This window comes from Mirounga angustirostris, unplaced genomic scaffold, assembly GCF_029215605.1.
Source record: "Mirounga angustirostris isolate CCGP_5_RB_7025 unplaced genomic scaffold, mMirAng1.0.hap1 SCAF_9, whole genome shotgun sequence".
Classification (NCBI taxonomy): domain Eukaryota; kingdom Metazoa; phylum Chordata; class Mammalia; order Carnivora; family Phocidae; genus Mirounga; species Mirounga angustirostris.
The window spans coordinates 61,674,221-61,691,629 of NW_026991717.1; the positions used below are offsets into that span (position 1 = coordinate 61,674,221).

Sequence of the window (17,409 nt, forward strand, 5' to 3'; positions counted from 1 at the left end):
GAATGCAAGCCATCAATTATGGTCCCCAATTTATTTTTTTTCCCCTTGGTCCCCAATTTAAACAATGTCTATTTAATTTAAACAATGTGAACAATATATATTAACTCTAGGAAGCTAAATCAACAGAGTCCTGACAGAATCTAAAGAGTCTAAATTATAATGTAGGTAGATTCTTTATGGTATTTAAACCAAAGAATGTCTGCCTACAGCATGGCTTTAACTGCAGGCTTTATAAATAATATCCAATAAACTTCACAATACAAGATTTAAATTAAAGAGGCTACTCACTACCTTCCTTACACTATTCCAGTATAATGCTAATCACATGCACAAAAATATCACACGTCGGACAGGTACAGAAATACAATGTAGAATTTAGTTTTTAGAGTTCATTTAATATAATGCCCGTACTTTTAAAAAGGTCACTGTACCTTGTATGTCAGATTCCCTATTAGGAAATTCAAGCAATGTCACCCTTGATTAAGACACTTCAAAGCTTCTGTTAAGTCAGTTCTACTGACAGCAACAGTTTTCACTGGTTTTAAAGTTGGACTGTCTTTGGTCTGATGCTTACCCAAGCTGACTTACAATGGGAGATTCTGCAAAAAGCAGAAGATCTGCAATCTAACTCTTAAACTCAATGAATTCAGATTCTTCAGCTACCCACAGGTATCTGTCCTCAAAAAGGATGAGGCTACAGACAGAATATAAGGCAAATGTATATAAAATCATCTAACAGTAGAGCTAGATCCTCATTTTACAAATGAGACAATGAGGTAGAGAAATAACCAACACAGGAACATTGGAATATTTAAACATTTTAGAGTTTTAAAATACTAATCTTTCTGTTATATTTTATCTGTGTAAGGCAGTTAGGCATTAACAGAGAAGGACCAGGGGCGCCTGGGTGGCTCAGTCGTTAAGCATCTGCCTTCTGCTCAGGTCATGATCCCAGGGTCCTGGGATCGAGCCCCGCATCGGGCTCCCTGCTCCGCGGGAAGCCTGCTTCTCCCTCTCCCGCTCCCCCTGCTTGTTTCCTCTCTCGCTGTGTCTCTGTCAAATAAATAAAATCTTAAAAAAACAAAACAAAACAGAGAAGGACCAGATAACACAGAGACTGAATCTCATGGAAGTGAGAACTGCATGACAATCACCAGAGGGCCACATTATCTGCTCCTAGTGAGAGGGACACAATTTAGATTTGAGGGCACCCTACAGGCAGCTGGCTACAATCTCCTTATGTTTTACATCAAACCCCATTGTCAGGTGTCAGCAAACCACAGCCTGCAACCTGTTTTCATAAATAAAAGTTTTACTGGAACACAGCCACACTCTTTCACTTACTATTGTTTATGGCTGCTCTCACACTATAACGGCAACTGAGCAGTTGCAACAGCAAGCCATCCAGCCTGCAAAGTCTAAAATGTTAACAATCCAGCCCTTTACAAAAAAAGTTTGTCCAACTCCTGCCCTATATCTGTTTCTCACTTAGATAGGGTTACAACCTTAAATAGGAAGTCTACAAAAAACGGCTTCAGAAAAAATTTTTGTAAAAATTATAAAGGTCACATTACAAAGGAAGATAACCAAAGTTTAAAACATAAACTCTAGAAACTAATTTTAGGAAATAATTTAAAAGCAACTTAGGGCAGGGTGATAATAAAATATTAAATGGTATTTTCCATTTTTCTCCAAAAAGAGAAACATCTCTCTAAATGTAAGCAGTAAGTTCTCCTCTAGTTCTAAGGTCACCCATTCCCTGTTTTTTATATATCTACCAGATAGGCTATAACCACTTCACACAGAAAATGTCCAAAAAAACAAACAAACAAAAAAAAATGAGAACAAATAGGAGTAGGAGTTTCAGGATTTCTTTTTTAAAACCTAACTTGAAAGGAACTCTCAAGCATCTATCCCCCAAAGGCATGAGCCAGCCTTTCAGTAAGAGCAGGCAAGTCTCAAAGAACAATATAAGCTCAATAAATGTTACCTGACTGACATAGCCTAAAAACTACAAAGTCATTTAATCATGATCTAAACCTAGGCATCCAAATCAATGCATCAGGTCTTAGTGATCTTCTGGAAGATCAGTAGCTACTGTCTCTAATAAATCATTTTAAATTCTTGAGGTTTCAGTCACAACAAAAATGGGCTCACCACCTTTTCTACATCATCAACCTCCTCACTCTGGTAGTCAGAAACAACATCCACAATCTCATCAATAGAATCATCGGTTTTCTCATTCTCATCTTCCTCATCCTCCTCTTCCAAATCCAAAACAGTCAAGTCAGCACTGCTTCGCCCACCCTTCTTCTCTTGCTTTGGTTGTATCTGTTCTCCTGACAGCAGTAAGTGACCTTGAAAATGTCCTTCCCCTCTGCTCCCTTTTGTAGCTCTCCTCGGAACAATGGAGAAGGCTGTAGGACTAGAAATCTTACTCCAAGAATCACATTCAGTTTTTAAAACTCTGACATTTTCAGTAGCTCCACTTTTTCCAAGTAGATCAGAGATGCCTTGTTCTTGTTGAAACACATCAGAATTTTCCTGACAGGTCTTTATTTCTTTAATTAACTGCTCATCTGCCTCTTTCTTGCATTCTTGTGAAGTTCCAACACATTTCTGGGTCAGAGGGCCCTTCAGGTGTTTTCTCCATCTCTCCCTAATACTGTCTTTCTCCAGAGAGTCTCCACATCCCTTTTCCTTGGCCTCTGGCTGTGGAAGAGATTGCTGCTCCACAACTTTGCTCCCTGATAATTCGAGTTTATCTTCCTTAGAGATGATTGGAAATTCACTTGATTTTTCCTCTGGATTTTCCAATCCTTTCTGCTGTTCCACTTTCACATCACCAAGCTTTTTAAGCTGTATATTACTTATACTTTGGACTGTCACATTGCTGGCTTTTTTGGAAATGGTCTTAACTTCTAGAACAGTCACTTTTTCTTTGGAACTATTATGATTTCTAATCCCATACTCTTCATCAACATCTTTATAGTCTTCATCTATGCGTGACCCAGTGATATAGGAGTGCTGAGAAGGTTTAACAGTTATAGGACCCTCTTCTGTAAGAGATTCTTCATCTAAATGATCACCCCCATCTCCCACAGAATCATGCAGGATTTCTTCTGAGGCAGTAGCCCCTGAGTTTTGCTTTATTACATTAGCTTCAGAATCTATAGTTTCTCCTTCTGACTGTAGGGCCTTCTTAGTATCCTGCTCTCTTTTTAAAAAGCTTGTTTCATCTTTCTGGTCTGCACTCTGAGACTCTCTCTTCATCTGAAGAGAAGCAACATGTTGAAGAATGGAACTGGGAACAGGCTTTTGTCCAGGGAGCTGCAACAAAGCAAAACTACCAGACTGGAGAGGAATAAGACTGGCTGTACCAACAGGCTGCCCTCCTGAACTATAAGTTATTTTGGTTTCGGAGCCTGTTTTACTTGCAAAGCTTTGTGGTTCAGGAGGGGAAATCCTCAGGGTCAATGTACCAGACTGAGACACAAAACTAGGTCCAGAAGAAAGCAATGATGGTGCCTGAGTGATAACATTCACTGGTGGAGACGACCCAACAGCCTGAATTACAGGGTTCATAACAGAGAAAGCAGAGGATGAAGCAGAAGATGATGGAGTCTCTGAAGGTTTGGAAGGAGTGGGTAACCGAATTCCCATCACAGAACCTGGTAAGAAAAAAAAAAAATTTCCTTTTTAATTATCACTGCCTGTATCAAGACTCCCAAGGTATGCTTTTCTTTTTGGACAGGTTAACTCTAAGAGACTAAGAAATCCTACTGTATTAACATGCCATATGGCCAAATGACTCCACAAAAGAAAAACGCATCAGAAAAATCTCCAATTTTATACCTGGGTTCCGAAACATAACAGGCTGTAAGCTGGGCTGGGTATTAGAGCCTCGAAGCTGGTGCAAAGGGAGGAGCTGAACAATCTGCCCGTTAGGATGCCTGAATAGATTCATTCCACTTGGGCTCCTAACAGGCTGCAAAACCATCCGATGCCCCTGAAGTTGTGTGTTTGGGACAGGTCTAAGAGTAGGAGAACCTTGCTGCACTGGAATCAGCAACAATCGAGGTCCAGTACGTTTCACTGTGTTAGGAGAGACCTGGGGAGTAGCCACTGGGATCTGAGGGGCATTTTCTGAAAAACAGGAAATGGAAACACAGTTATCAGAATTTCCCTTTAATATATGTTAGGAAAAAATTATTATGATACAGGATCTGACCACACTACAAATAATTTCTAATTTGAATTATACAGTTGGTGAAATCCTGTACCTCTAGCATATATTACTTAATAGTCCAATGGCTGAGAACAATTTATCTTAAAACCTAATTATCAAGACATTGTAGGACTTTACATTTAGAATGGTAAAAAAAGAAAGAAAGGAAGGAAGGAAGGAAAGAAAGGAAAAAAAGAAAGCATCAATTGTCAACAGGTGCATTTAAAAATAGAGATAATGCCTCTGCCTAATGAAAAATATGGCAGGCCTCTAAATCTGGATTCTCATTAAAGTTAAACATCATTCATGATAAAATTCTCTTCTTCAACCTTATAATTCAGGTTGTTAACGTTTACTAAAATTAAGACTTCATTTCACAGGTCATACTCAAGTAAGATAAAGTCCAGGACTAAAAATCATGAGGCATAAAAAACTCCTTGGCTTTTAAAATTCACTGACAAATAACCAAAGCATAAAGATCTGTGGAAATTGTTTTTCAGAAGGAAAAAAAAATACATACCCCCAAAAAATGGAATGAAATTAAGAGACATCAAAGAAGCAGGGAAATAAAGCCTGGTTAGGAAGAGGCAAAAGACAGTTTTAAAACAAACAGAAAAAGCAAAAATTTAATGCAGAAGATGTGAATTTAAAAAAATTTCAAACCATTAATAGTACCTAAAGGCCCATTTTAATGTTTGGAAGAGATATTTAGAAATACTGAAGACATAGAAAAAAACAGTGTGAATAATCTACAGATAGATTTTTGGTCATAGGGATAAAAAGGTAGGAATAACGATAACAGTATGCAGAAATGAAACCAATCTAACATTACCATTCAAATTAGTGAACTTACTTAACATTATTAAATAAAAATTTTTGTTAGTTTGTCGCTAAAGAGAAAAATCAACAAACCAAACAAATCAGTTTAACATGGAGACTATTAATCACTCTACCCACAAAACATACCAAACTTCTAAAAGAAAATTATGCTAACATTTACATGACAAATTATATATAAGATCCAGAACTACTCTTGGAAATGAAATAAAATGCAAAAACCCAACTGTTCCAGGGGGGTAAAAATGTGCAATTTAAATAAAAAACATCTTACGTAATTTAAGAAACACATTAAAGCATTCTTAATTTCCTGAACATTTCTATTCAAAGAACATTTTAGGGAGTGATTCAAACCCAAAGCACTCTAATCCAGAGAATGAAAGCAGCTTTTAATACACACACTAAATATGTGATTATTTATTCACATACAGGTGAGGGCAAGAAGGGAAAAGAAAAAGAAGGGAAGTTAAACGAGAAAGTCACAGATGTCTAAGTGCCAGAGTTGGGATCCTCTTTATGAACCTAGAACAAAATTACACACACTTAGAAGTTATCAGAGTTAGGGACGCCTGGGTGGCTCAGTTGGTTAAGCAACTGCCTTTGGCTCGGGTCATGATCCTGGAGTCCCGGGATCGAGTCCCACATCAGGCTCCCTGCTCGGCAGGGAGTCTGCTTCTCCCTCTGACCCTCCCCCCTCTCATGCTCTCTCTCTCTCATTCTCTCTCTCAAATAAATAAATAAAAATATTTTTAAAAAAAAGTTATCAGAGTTAGCTCCATTTAAAATAGAGCAGTTAAGGGGTGCCTGGGTGGCTCAGTTGTTAAGCATCTGCCATCTCCTCAGGTCATGATCCCGGGGTCCTGGGATCGAGCCCCGCGTCAGGCTCCCTGCTCGGTGGGAAGCCTGCTTCTCCCTCTCCCCCTGCTTGTGTTCCCTCTCTAACTGTGTCTCTCTCTCTCAGATAAATGAATAAAATCTTTAAAAAAAAATAAAATAGAGCAGTTAAGAAAATCTGTTAACATTATTTCCTCAAGTAGTATTACAGAAGATATTTTTAGATGGTATATGGATATAGAGAATCACCATATCACATTGTCAGAAAGTAATTTCTTTTTCAATCTTCTGATTATATACAAAAGAAAATACCAGTCTTTGATATTACATCAGCATTTTCTTGGTTTCTTCATTAAGAGAGTTGCAAGCCACATGTTAACATATGGTAGCTAGCTAGAATATATTTCTTGTTATTATTCTTTCCAGTGTACGAACCTCTGTTATGGCAAGTAATGTTGGTTTTTGCTTTTAAAAATACATTTAAGCAAACAAAGGAGTTGATTTAAATAAAAATATTAAGTCAATAATAGTACAAATGAGAATCAGAGCAAATACCTCAATGTATATTCCAAGTGACTGGAATCTGAGAAACCATGAACTACAAAAAGCTAAACTACTTCATAGTTTCACGACAGAATTAAAAAAGGCTGGAATCCATATCGTTTAGAAAATCTCAATTAAAATATAACAGGATATAAAAGCCCTTAGCCTGGCTGTAGCATGGCAGAAGCCCTCTGCTCTCTTTTTAATTAAAAAGAAGCACACACAGGGATGCCTGGGTGGCTCAGTCAGTTAAGTGTCTGCCTTCGGCTCAGGTCATAATCCCATATTCTCAGGTCCTGGGATGGAGCCCCACATCAGGCTTCCTGCTCAGTGGGAAGCCTGCTTCTCCCTCTGCCTGCCGCTCCCCCCGCATGTGTGCACGCACACGTGCGCACGGGCTCTCTCTCTGGCAGATGAATAAATGAAATCTTAAAAAAAAAAAAAGAAGCACACACAGCCCCCACCCCCGCCAAAAGGGAACACCTACATTTGGGTTATCTCCTCAGAGATATGCAACCCTCGATCTCAGCACACAGTAGTGCACTTTGTCCTGTGCCCATCTTGATGGCCACTCTACTGGCTCAGAACTCCACTCCCACATGCATTATTTCAGATTCAATATTTCCATTATAATGTTTGAGTATTTTTAATCTCCTCAGAAAATCTCCAGCCCCACACTAAACCATCTGTCAAGGCTGTTCAATTTATTTCCAAAGTACCAATTATGGTTTTTATCAGTGCTCTGGTTACAAAGTTGCAGAGATTTTCAGTGATTTATCCTAACCGATATTAGCCATGAGGTCTATTATTTCTAGTGTTCAGTTCTGCAGATCCATGTATCATGTTACAGCAGAAACACCTACACTGTTACCCTGATATATCTGTAATCCTATCAAAACCGTAAGTTTTATAAAAACAGCTGTACAGTAGGTAAACCAGCTAGTAACATCTAAGCCTTACCTGGTCTCTGGCTCACTGGTGGACTCCCATCAATTCCCGAGAGTATAATGGGAACAGAGCCCAGAGATGAAGTTGGTGTGGTCACCATGGAGGAAGATGCAGCTGTGGTCACCACGACTATGGAGGTGGAGGCAGTGGAAGCAACAGGAAGAGTTATAGTTGGAGGAGATGCTACCAAAGACTTAGGAAAAGCAACTGAAGCCACAGGGGTAGTTATCCCAGTCGTTTTGATAAGGTTCACAGTGGCTGTAGACTGGGAAGGTGTTACAGGGGTGCTGGTATTAGTTTCAGAAACCTCAACAACCCCTGCAGTGGTGGCACCAGAAGAGTAAGTAGTTTCTTTAGTTCCCACGTCAGAAATAGCAGTCATAGGTGTCACAGCAGTAACATTCTCTAAAAACACTTGAGGGGTGGTAGTAGTGACAGCAGCAGTCACAGGGCTGCACACCTGAACTGGCTCAGAAGAAACCACAGGTGTGACGACCATTACTGGAGAAGGTCTGATACTGAACTTCTGTGGCCCTGTTAGGGGTTGGGGTGTGCTAACTCCAGGTATCTTCTGCTGCAGGGCTCCAACTTTACTCATCACAAACTGTGTGAACACACCACCAGGAGAGGGTCGAGCCGCTGCAAATAAAAATTTGCAGGTCAAAAATCTTCAGTTCTCATATTTTATCCTCTTAGTGATTGTGTTTATCAACATTTATTGCACACCACTGGGTCAATTTCTTACAGGTACCACCTACCTGCATGGTATGTGCCAATTTCCACCCATAGAAATCAAACACTTCTCTCAAACCAAACCAAACCTTTATAATACTATGAAAGGGATTAAAATTGGGTGTTCCTACCAAGATTCTTTTGACTGTGCAATATAGCCAAATTGCCAGGACACTAAAAAGACAATATAGCAGCACACAACTTCATCATCTAAAACAATGAAGAGAAAGTAAGGAGCATTTTTTCTCCCCTAACTCTAATTTTAAAACTTGTTTCACCACTTCCTCCTGTCCCAGCACCTCCACCTCTTTATTACTGCTATCCTGTTATGAGACAGTGAAGTTTTACATATTTCTAAAATGTATAAAGACACTTTTCAAAAGAGGGCAGGATAGGACTTAAAAATCACCAGTTAAAGCTGCTTTGTTTAAAAAGGTAAAATGGGGTCTTTTTAAGGCATACAATGCTTGTCCTCCATCTTCATATAACTCCAGCTTTCAGCCAGATATTTCAATTTCCCATCAGAGGAGTAAGAATACAGCAATGGACACTTACACTTAATATTCCTAAACAGATTTGAACAAAAAGAAGAATTCAATAAACTGACTATATACACTCTAAATACTAAAACACAAATGCTTTCAAGAAGGTAATTTATTAGACTCTAGCACCAAAATGTTAAACAAATGAGGTTTTCATTCACAGAACAGGATGAATAGAATAAATCAACACTTCCAAACTTATGTTTTACAAGAGCCTTTTATTCTAAGCCTATACTACAAACTCAACACGCTTGGGTATGCTAGCTCCTTGGGTTTCCTAAGTTCAAGGAACATACATTTGATGGGTTACAAAAATACCAGTGCCCATAAAAGAAATATTAAATTACGTAAAATATTTAAGAATAAGTCTTCTCTTTTTAAAAACAAAATTAAAAACCTAAGTCTTCTCTATGTTAATAAAATCCATCTAAAAGTCTGGAAATAACTATTAACTAGAGTTCAATTTGTCTACTATCATAGGTGATCAGGAAGAGTTACCAAAAACAGACAAAAGTTAGGCAAGACAGACATCAAGAGTATGAATAATGCCAAATTCTACATTTCTCTACTTTTCACAATCTCCATACCGGGCCAGTATCCCCTGGACAAGGACCAAGGCACAGGCCTAATACATATATACAGTCCAACTTACCAATTGGTCTTTTTGCCGGGACAAATGCCTTCAGATTCTTCCCAGGGCGATTTGTTGTAGCGCCAGAGGAGGATGCCGTTTTGCAATTGGATGTTGAAGGCAACAGGGTACGTGGTTTCCTGGATGCAGCCACCTTGGCATTGGATGCTACCTTGGAGATGACAGTACTGAGGGTTGAGAGGTCCAGGACTGAGGGTCGCAACCTGCCTGTGATATAAGCAGCTAGCCTATTGGCTGGATGCAATGCCCCCATCTGTCCCAATAGCAACTTAGCCTGCGGGTAACTCTTACCATTAACCTGAAACAAGTGGCAAAGAGAAATTCTGTAAAGATAAAATTCTCTTGCTAACTTATCTCCCTTGACAGGGGTTTCATTTTTACAAGGTTTTAAAAGTCTATCTTTCAGATTTAAAGGGAAAAAGAAACGGACTTTTTCCATTAGATATAAAGTCTGAGTATTAGAAGGTGGGAAAAAAAAAAGCTGCCATCTGATATTCTGAACTAATCTCATCTTCATTTTGGTAGTTTGGAAACAGAGTATCTTAGAAACCCATCATATCTGCTCCTAGATTTGTGAGAGATACAGTCAAATCTAAGGAATCATCCAACAGTTTTACTTAATAAGCAATTCTGGTTAAACTATTAACAATCACCAGCAAAAAATGAATAACTATGTTCCACAGAATCTCTCTGACAAGACCAAGGAGGCATAATGAAGCCCTCTCAAGGGTCCTTTCAAGCATCCCTCATATTTGAAAAATATATGGTGAGTCTACTTTTAAGTTATAAAAGGCCACTGTTTTAATATCCTAAGCCAAAAGGTCCCCTCAGTTTTTAGTTTTCAAAAACTCAACTCTGAAGATCCTATCATCTCTTGGACAAAACTTGAGCTCAAGATAAATGGAGAAACTCAATTATAACTTCAGAAACAATCACTGAACCATCAGAAGAAAGTAATCAATAAATGAGGTAAAGATTTTTCTCTACTGCCTGAGTTGACATATTACCCATCTGGGGCAGCACAATTGCTTTTTTAAAAAAGAAAGAAAAACAAAACCTTCCCTAATTTTCTTACCCATGTTCTCAAAGTCCTATTCCTAGGTGACTAGAGAAGACATTCTTTTCTGTTCCTCCTTTCCATCACTGAAAAGGGGGAGAGGGTGAAGTGGTGGAGAAACTCCTACTCTCTAAATTGGTAAAGAGAATAGCTACAGAAAGCCACCCTCTCCTCAAAGACACAAAATTACACTTTACTACTTAAGTGAAACCATGATTATTCCCAGATAGATCAGGAATACCTCTGCCTTGAGTTTGATATACAGAATGTGATCTTTCCATCCTAAAGGAAAATTTACTATAGTTTTCAGGGTCTCTGGAAGTCTAGGTCAGATACCCTTATCTTCTCCTTGGGGACCTGCTCTGAAGACTATTCAACAGCTTCCCTAAAGCCTACATTACAGTGGCCTGACTGCTTATGCAAATTCATATTTTATGGCGGCTTTCTGAGTCCTAGACAGGAGAGGAGAACACAAATTTCTATACCTGTATTTCAGGGGGGGTCAAGTCTCACTAGAAATAAGCTCAGTTAAGTCTCTGTTCTCAAAGTATCAATCAATAAATGAAACATGAAGAAAACACTATTCTCCTCATTATTAAGAGTTTAAGAAATACGAACAGAAGCAGTTACATAGCACCATCAAGAGTAAACTGCAATAAAAAGTTTTTAATTAAATAGATCAGTCATATTATTAATGGGACAGTCCACAGCCCAGAGAAGTGGTCAAACTAGTAAAGTGAAGTAACCTTATTAGCAAGAATGTCAGACACTTCCACCCATTTGCTACTCTGACATAAAAGTGCATTTAATATCACTGAGCAAGAGGAGAAAACCTTTTTAATTACATTTTAATTTAAAACTTCTCCTTCCAAGGATTTTCTAGATGCCAGTGTAATTTTACTAATATAACCTGCTTGAATTACTAAACAGGAAGGATTTATTTGTACTATGACAATGATTATATTAGCAAAAACCCTACTATGGACCAAATAAAGAAAAAAAAAATGAACTGTGGCTCCATTTTTTAAAGTTTTATACATCTGAGTAACACCTTACAAAATTAAAATTTTCTCCAAGTTTCCAAATATATACTGCTCTCTTACAATCAATTTCCCCTTGTTTTGTTTTGAAAGCTATTTGTTAATAATAATCCCAAGAACTAGACGGAACTCCTTAGTATCCTGTTTAGTTGTCAAAGTTATCACTAGAGCCCAAGCAATAAAATTGAAGACTGGAAATAAAATCACAAACTAATATAGGGCTCTACAGTTCTGTTTGTAAATTTGTCAAAAATTCACTCTAGGTAAGCATCTAAACTAGGCCTATTACAAAAAGAGATGATTTTGTCACCCAGTTCCCAGGAAATGTGAAGATATATGATATAACACCCACAAAGGGCTCTGAAAAATCAAGATGTTACCTAAGTAGAAAAAGGTTCTACATCCAGATTAAAGGTAATTCTCACCTGGATAAGCCCAGATGTGCTTGAACTGGGTTTACGTTTATAGGCCACAAGCTTCCCTGCAGGAGAAAGCCCTGCATAAAAAGGCAGACCTTTGCCTCCATGTAATCTCTCCCTCACTGAATCCAGGGCATCTGTCTGCACAGGAGAGATATCATCCATTTTCCCAGGGGATAATGGACCATCAGGAGTCTCTGATCCAGATTTCTCAGCCATATCATCTTGGTCTTGGCATGATGGCATAGAGATTTTCACACGAGAAGAATAAACAGGAGGGTTCTTCTCACCCCGGCTCTTTCGCTGAGAAGCCAACTCAATGATGAAGCTGCCCACCTTAAGTGACTGTGGCATGTTGCTATTGATGTGCTGGGATAAGATGCTCAAAATCTTGTTCCGATCCTCCTCCCAGTTGCAGTCTGAGATGATTTCTATCAGTTTGGTGGGACCACCTGGTGACCTCTGATGCACATAGGAGGTAGAGGATTCCCCTTCATTGCAGGAAGATTTCCAGCTTTTTTCTGATAAGGAATTGAAAGATATTTCTGCATCACAGCATTTTGTACTGAACTTTAAAAGATTTTTAGGGACACCTAGGTGGCTCAGTCAGTTAAGCATCTGCCTTCGGCTCAGGTCATGATCCCAGGGTCCTGGGACTGAGTCCCACATTGGGCTCCCTGCTCAGCGGGGAGTCTGCTTCTCCCTCTGCCTACCACTCCCTCTGCTTGTGCTCTCTCTCCAACAAATAAATAAATTTAAAAAAATAATAAAATAAAAGATTTTTATTTTCCCTGGGTTCTCAGAAAAGTGCCAATGGCACAGAAATTGAGCACCTGCCCAGTGTCTGAATCCCATGTACTTTCAGTGGTAATTTAACAACTCACAATTTGGGACTTTTCCATGAAAAAGAAATAGTCCAGAGAATCAGACTATAATAGGATATCCTGCTGCCAGGGGTCACTAATAAAAAGAGAGTCCCACCTTAAGACTGCTCTAAAAAGCCATGACTATTATGTAAGTGTTACCTTGCAAACAAAGCATGACCTACAACCAAGGTTAAGATTTGATATAGTTTAGTGTTCTGCTATCCATACAGGAAAAGCAAAGACACTTGCAAGATGCTTTGTAACATATGATGGGTCTACCCATCAATCCTAAAGAACAAGAGAGAGAATATTGTGGTTGAAAAGTGTTTTCTACTTCTAATTTCTACTGCAAATACTTCTGAATTACTTCTGTGACTCTAGATATGACTGCTCCATTTCTACATTATGTGAAGATTATTTAGCTCACCAGGTATTTACATTCATGACAACATGTTAACTGGATGTCTATTTCACTGGACACCTAGATTTCTACATCATAGTCTCCCAACCAATGTTCTAATGACAAGTATGTCAGGATATAGATGCCCTCAGCCTTCAAGGTGGTTGTGTTCTCAGACAGGTTCTCTCCACCCCAGCAGCCTCCCCCACATAACCTCAATATGCTATAAAAATAGTATCACTTTTCATGTGTATTAAGCCATAAAGGGGAGGGGGGCGCACACCTGGGTGGCTCAGTCAGTTAAACGTTCAACTGTGATTTCGGCTCAGGTCATGATCTAGGGTTCCTGGGATCAAGCCCCACATTGGGCCCCATGCTCAGCTGGGAGTCTGCCTGAGGACTCTCTCTCCCTTTCCCTCCGCCCCTACCCCAACTTGTACTGTCTTTAAAAAATAAATAAATAAATCTTAAAAAAGAGAGAGAAGCACTAACCGTATCCTAAGTGTCTCTTGCAATAACATGCCATATCAACAGGAATGAATTTTATTTCTAAGGAGTGATAAACAGACCGAATAATAGGAAAAGACCTCTATCGTCTCTATTTTTAGCAGAATCTAGAAAAGGGGTAGGTAAAAATGTTTTGGTGTATGCGTGTGCCCTCCTTAATTACTATAAAATGATTTGAGACTTAATTTTCAAACAGACCTTGCGATTTATCAGAATCATCCTCTAGGTCACAGGTGATTGGTTTCAAGGGCTGCTGTTCAGAATCAGGCTCCTAAAGAAGGAAATAACACAAATACTTCAACACATAATTATTACCAATAGAGACTAGGACATAAACATTGAATCTCTCAAAGAAGGCTGAAATAGCAGAAAGACTCAAGTGTCAACAGCTTCACATCTACATGCACAGCTGCACTACTATCATATAAGCCTTGGCAAAAACAAGTAGCCTTGCTCTCTAATGTCCTTGACAGTAACTGAGTCACCAAGAAAAAAATTTACACCACACTTTATAGTGTATTCTAGTAAAGAAGGAAAAATATTTGATGTTTAACAGAACAAGCTTCAGTTAATCTAAAAATTCACCAATGCAGACACAAATCCTAATAATTACAGATAAAGGATTTAATAAAAACCAGAAATGTTTAAACTTTTAAAAATTACTTCAGCTTCAGAAAGAATAGTACTTTAAATAACCTTAAGGGACTGTTCTCTAGAACAGGTATGCAGAGAAACAAATTGATATGCACATCACGTAAGATTTCTCTGCCCCACAAGAATTACTCCAAATTATTCTGATAGTAATGTAAATTCTAATACCAGCAACAGGGAAATGGAAGTTAGAAAGACAAATTATGCAATAAGTAAATCACCTTTACACTACAGTTCTCAGGACTAGACTGACATGAGCCCTGCTGCTGAAATGATGGGGATGGTGATGGTGACGGTTGTCTCTGTTCCTCTTTTTTTCGTTCATATACTCGAACTCGGGCACAAGTCATCATACTCTCAAAGTACAAGTAGACTGGATCCTTGTCCTCTTCCCGAATCTGTAAGTTTCATAAAACAAAACATTCCATACACTGGGGAAAAAACATCCTAGACTCCAAAAGGAAAAGAATGTTTAATCTTTATTTCTATTACAACATTTGAAATTTTTAAATGTAAATTTTAACAAGTACAGTTAATATGTGCTAAATCTTGGGCAGTCAGAAAAGATCTGGTTCTTTATCAAGAAATCTCAGATCACATCAGAGAAGTGCTTCTCAAATTATCGGCAATGAGGATACATTTCTGAATTACCAGTCCAACATAGACTGATCCTTTTGTAAAATAAATTTTTAGAAAAACAAAAGACATGTAAAATACAAGCCCAAGTTTTTTAGTATTAGATTCAGTACACATACAATTATTCTATCAAGTATCTGTAAAAAGCTTCTAAATATTTACTCTCATTTTCTATATTTATTTCATCATAACCTAGTAACAAGTAGTTCTGTATCAGCACAAAGACCACACTGAATAGCATTGCACTAAGGCATCTTTCTTCAAAAAGACTGAAGACTGAAATGCATCTAATAATGAGAAATGCTTAAACTCTTAACAGAAGCATCAGCTCTTTTACCTATCAATCTTCATAGTCATGTATCAACTATTATTTAAATCCTTTACTGTTACTGTATATAAAGAAGTCAGCTTTAAAAAGATCAGTTACTTCTTAAAACTTTTCTTAATGCTCTCCTACTAACAATATGTATGCATTAAGTCTCAATTACTCAATATTCTACACTACAGGAAGAAGAAGAGTACCTTTAAAAGACTTTTGCTAGTCATGTTTAAAAACAAAAACACAACTTTATATAATCTTCCTGAAGAGAGATTTGGCTATCCTTAAAAATAGCAGTAATTCTTAGTATATTCACTCCACTTTTAATAATATTTCTAAAGTGCCAGCAATTAAGCTGATTAAATAAGATTGATGCTTACAGCCGTATTACTTAAAAGCAAAATGATTCACAGAATATAAACCAAAAATCTTGAAATCCATTATCTTTACAAATGGTTTATATAACTTGCAACAAAAGATGAAAACCTGGGCTTACCACAGGATTGGGTTTGGGAGTATATGCCCGTGCAGGTTTAATTCCAGTGAGCACTTTGCCCTTCACAGTAGTAGGTAAAACTTCTGGCTGAGGCAACAACAATGGCTTCATAGGCTCAATGACAGAAGGTGTTGGGATATAAACTGGCTCTGGATCTACTTCACCTTCTACTTTCACCCATAATGGGTAATGTCGAACAGGCTGCTCAGGCTCTGTTTCACATATAGCTTAATAAAAAAGAAGGATAAGATTTTAAGTGACTTTAGCAACAGAAGTTCAGAAGCACTGCCAAAACAAAATGTGTTTCCTCACAGGAAATGAGGAAATGAGTTTCATAACTCATTAAAACAATCTAACAGATGCCCCCTAAAAAACCTTTGGTTGCCATCATACACCTTAATTTATTCATCTATTAACAAATATTTGTTGAATACCTATTATAAGTCAGATACTGTTTTAAGCACCAGAGGGAACACAGCTATGAATAAAACAAAGTTCTTGCCCTCACAGAGTTTATAGGAGAAAACAAATTTAACATTTAATATCAAGTAATACTAAGTGCCACATAGTAAAATATAGCAGGGTAAGGCAGGAAGAGTTAACAGGAGATGCTATTTAGCATGATCAGAAAAGGCCTTCTCTGTTACCCTGAAAAGATAATCATTCTATGCTACACTATTTTACAAATAAAACAAGTATCTACTGAGCCTCATTACATACTTATATGAAACACTTAATATGTTTTAACTTATTTAACTATCACAATAGCCCTGCAGACATTATTATTCCCAATTTCCAGATGCTGAGGTTCAGAAATCCAACAATAAGAGGCAGAACCAGGATCAAACCCCATCAATCCGGCTCCAGAGACACAGCTGTTACCGTAGCTCTCTAACAACAAAATGTACTCAAAAGACAGCCTAAGGTGCCTGGGTGGCTCAGTTGGTTAAACGTCTGCTTTCCACCTAGGTCATGATCCCAGGGTCCTGGGTTCGAGTTCCACACCAGGCTCCCTGCTCAGCAGGGAGTCTGCTTATTCCTCTCCCTCTGCCCCTTCCCCCACTCGTGCGCAAGCACTAGCTCTCTTTCACTCTCTCAAATAAATAAATAAAATCTTAAAAAAAAAAAAAAAAAAAGGACAGCCTGAACTCAGCATAGGAGCAAAAATCTATCAATGGAAAAGCAATGAAACCAGAGATGAAATCATACTATCAAGAAGGTCTACACAAAATAAAATAGGTATTATTTTATCATAAATGGAAGATCTAGGTTAAGCGGAAGCTGGCTTTATTCTCTAAGTAAAGTGCCCATTCCCATAAAGACGACAGCTAAAGAGAAACAAAGACTGTATTTTGCATTTTAATGGTCAGTCCTCAGAGAAGACTTAGCTGGTTCTAAGCCTAAAATCCAAAATCTTTGCCTACAGTCACATAAAATATGACTGAGCAGCATTCACATTTAATTCAAACATTTAGCTCAATTATCCTAACAAAGCTGAATCAAAATTGCATTTGCTCTGAACATTAAGACTCCACTAAAAAACAACTTTATCTAAAGGGTCCCTAAGGCTAGTACCATTCAGAGCATAACCACAAAATGTTGAATAAATATGTAAAGATTAAAATAGGGAGGAAAAAAATTTTCAGAGCTAGTAAGTACTTGACCCAATTATTCTGCTAGTTAGCGGTCTCTGTGTAGGCAG

General features: G+C 38.0%; 1 protein-coding gene across 25 annotated transcripts in view; it reads right to left on the reverse strand.

Moving 5' to 3' along the window:
* Window positions 1–17,409, reverse strand: part of MGA (MAX dimerization protein MGA) — a 166,132-nt gene that overhangs the window by 15,569 nt on the left and 133,154 nt on the right. For 10 of the 25 annotated variants that reach the window (XM_064570614.1, XM_064570615.1, XM_064570618.1 and 7 more), the window contains exons 10-17: window positions 15,708–15,934; window positions 14,478–14,654; window positions 13,804–13,876; window positions 11,839–12,353; window positions 9,317–9,614; window positions 7,403–8,029; window positions 3,856–4,146; window positions 2,158–3,671 (exon numbers count right to left, since the gene is read on the reverse strand). In XM_064570614.1, the coding sequence (XP_064426684.1) occupies window positions 2,158–3,671; window positions 3,856–4,146; window positions 7,403–8,029; window positions 9,317–9,614; window positions 11,839–12,353; window positions 13,804–13,876; window positions 14,478–14,654; window positions 15,708–15,934 (3,722 nt within the window). Of the gene's footprint in view, window positions 1–2,157; window positions 3,672–3,855; window positions 4,147–7,402; window positions 8,030–9,316; window positions 9,615–11,838; window positions 12,354–13,803; window positions 13,877–14,477; window positions 14,655–15,707; window positions 15,935–17,409 lie in introns of those variants that run through there. The other 15 variants (XM_064570624.1, XM_064570626.1, XM_064570625.1 and 12 more) reach the window with 15 other exon arrangements.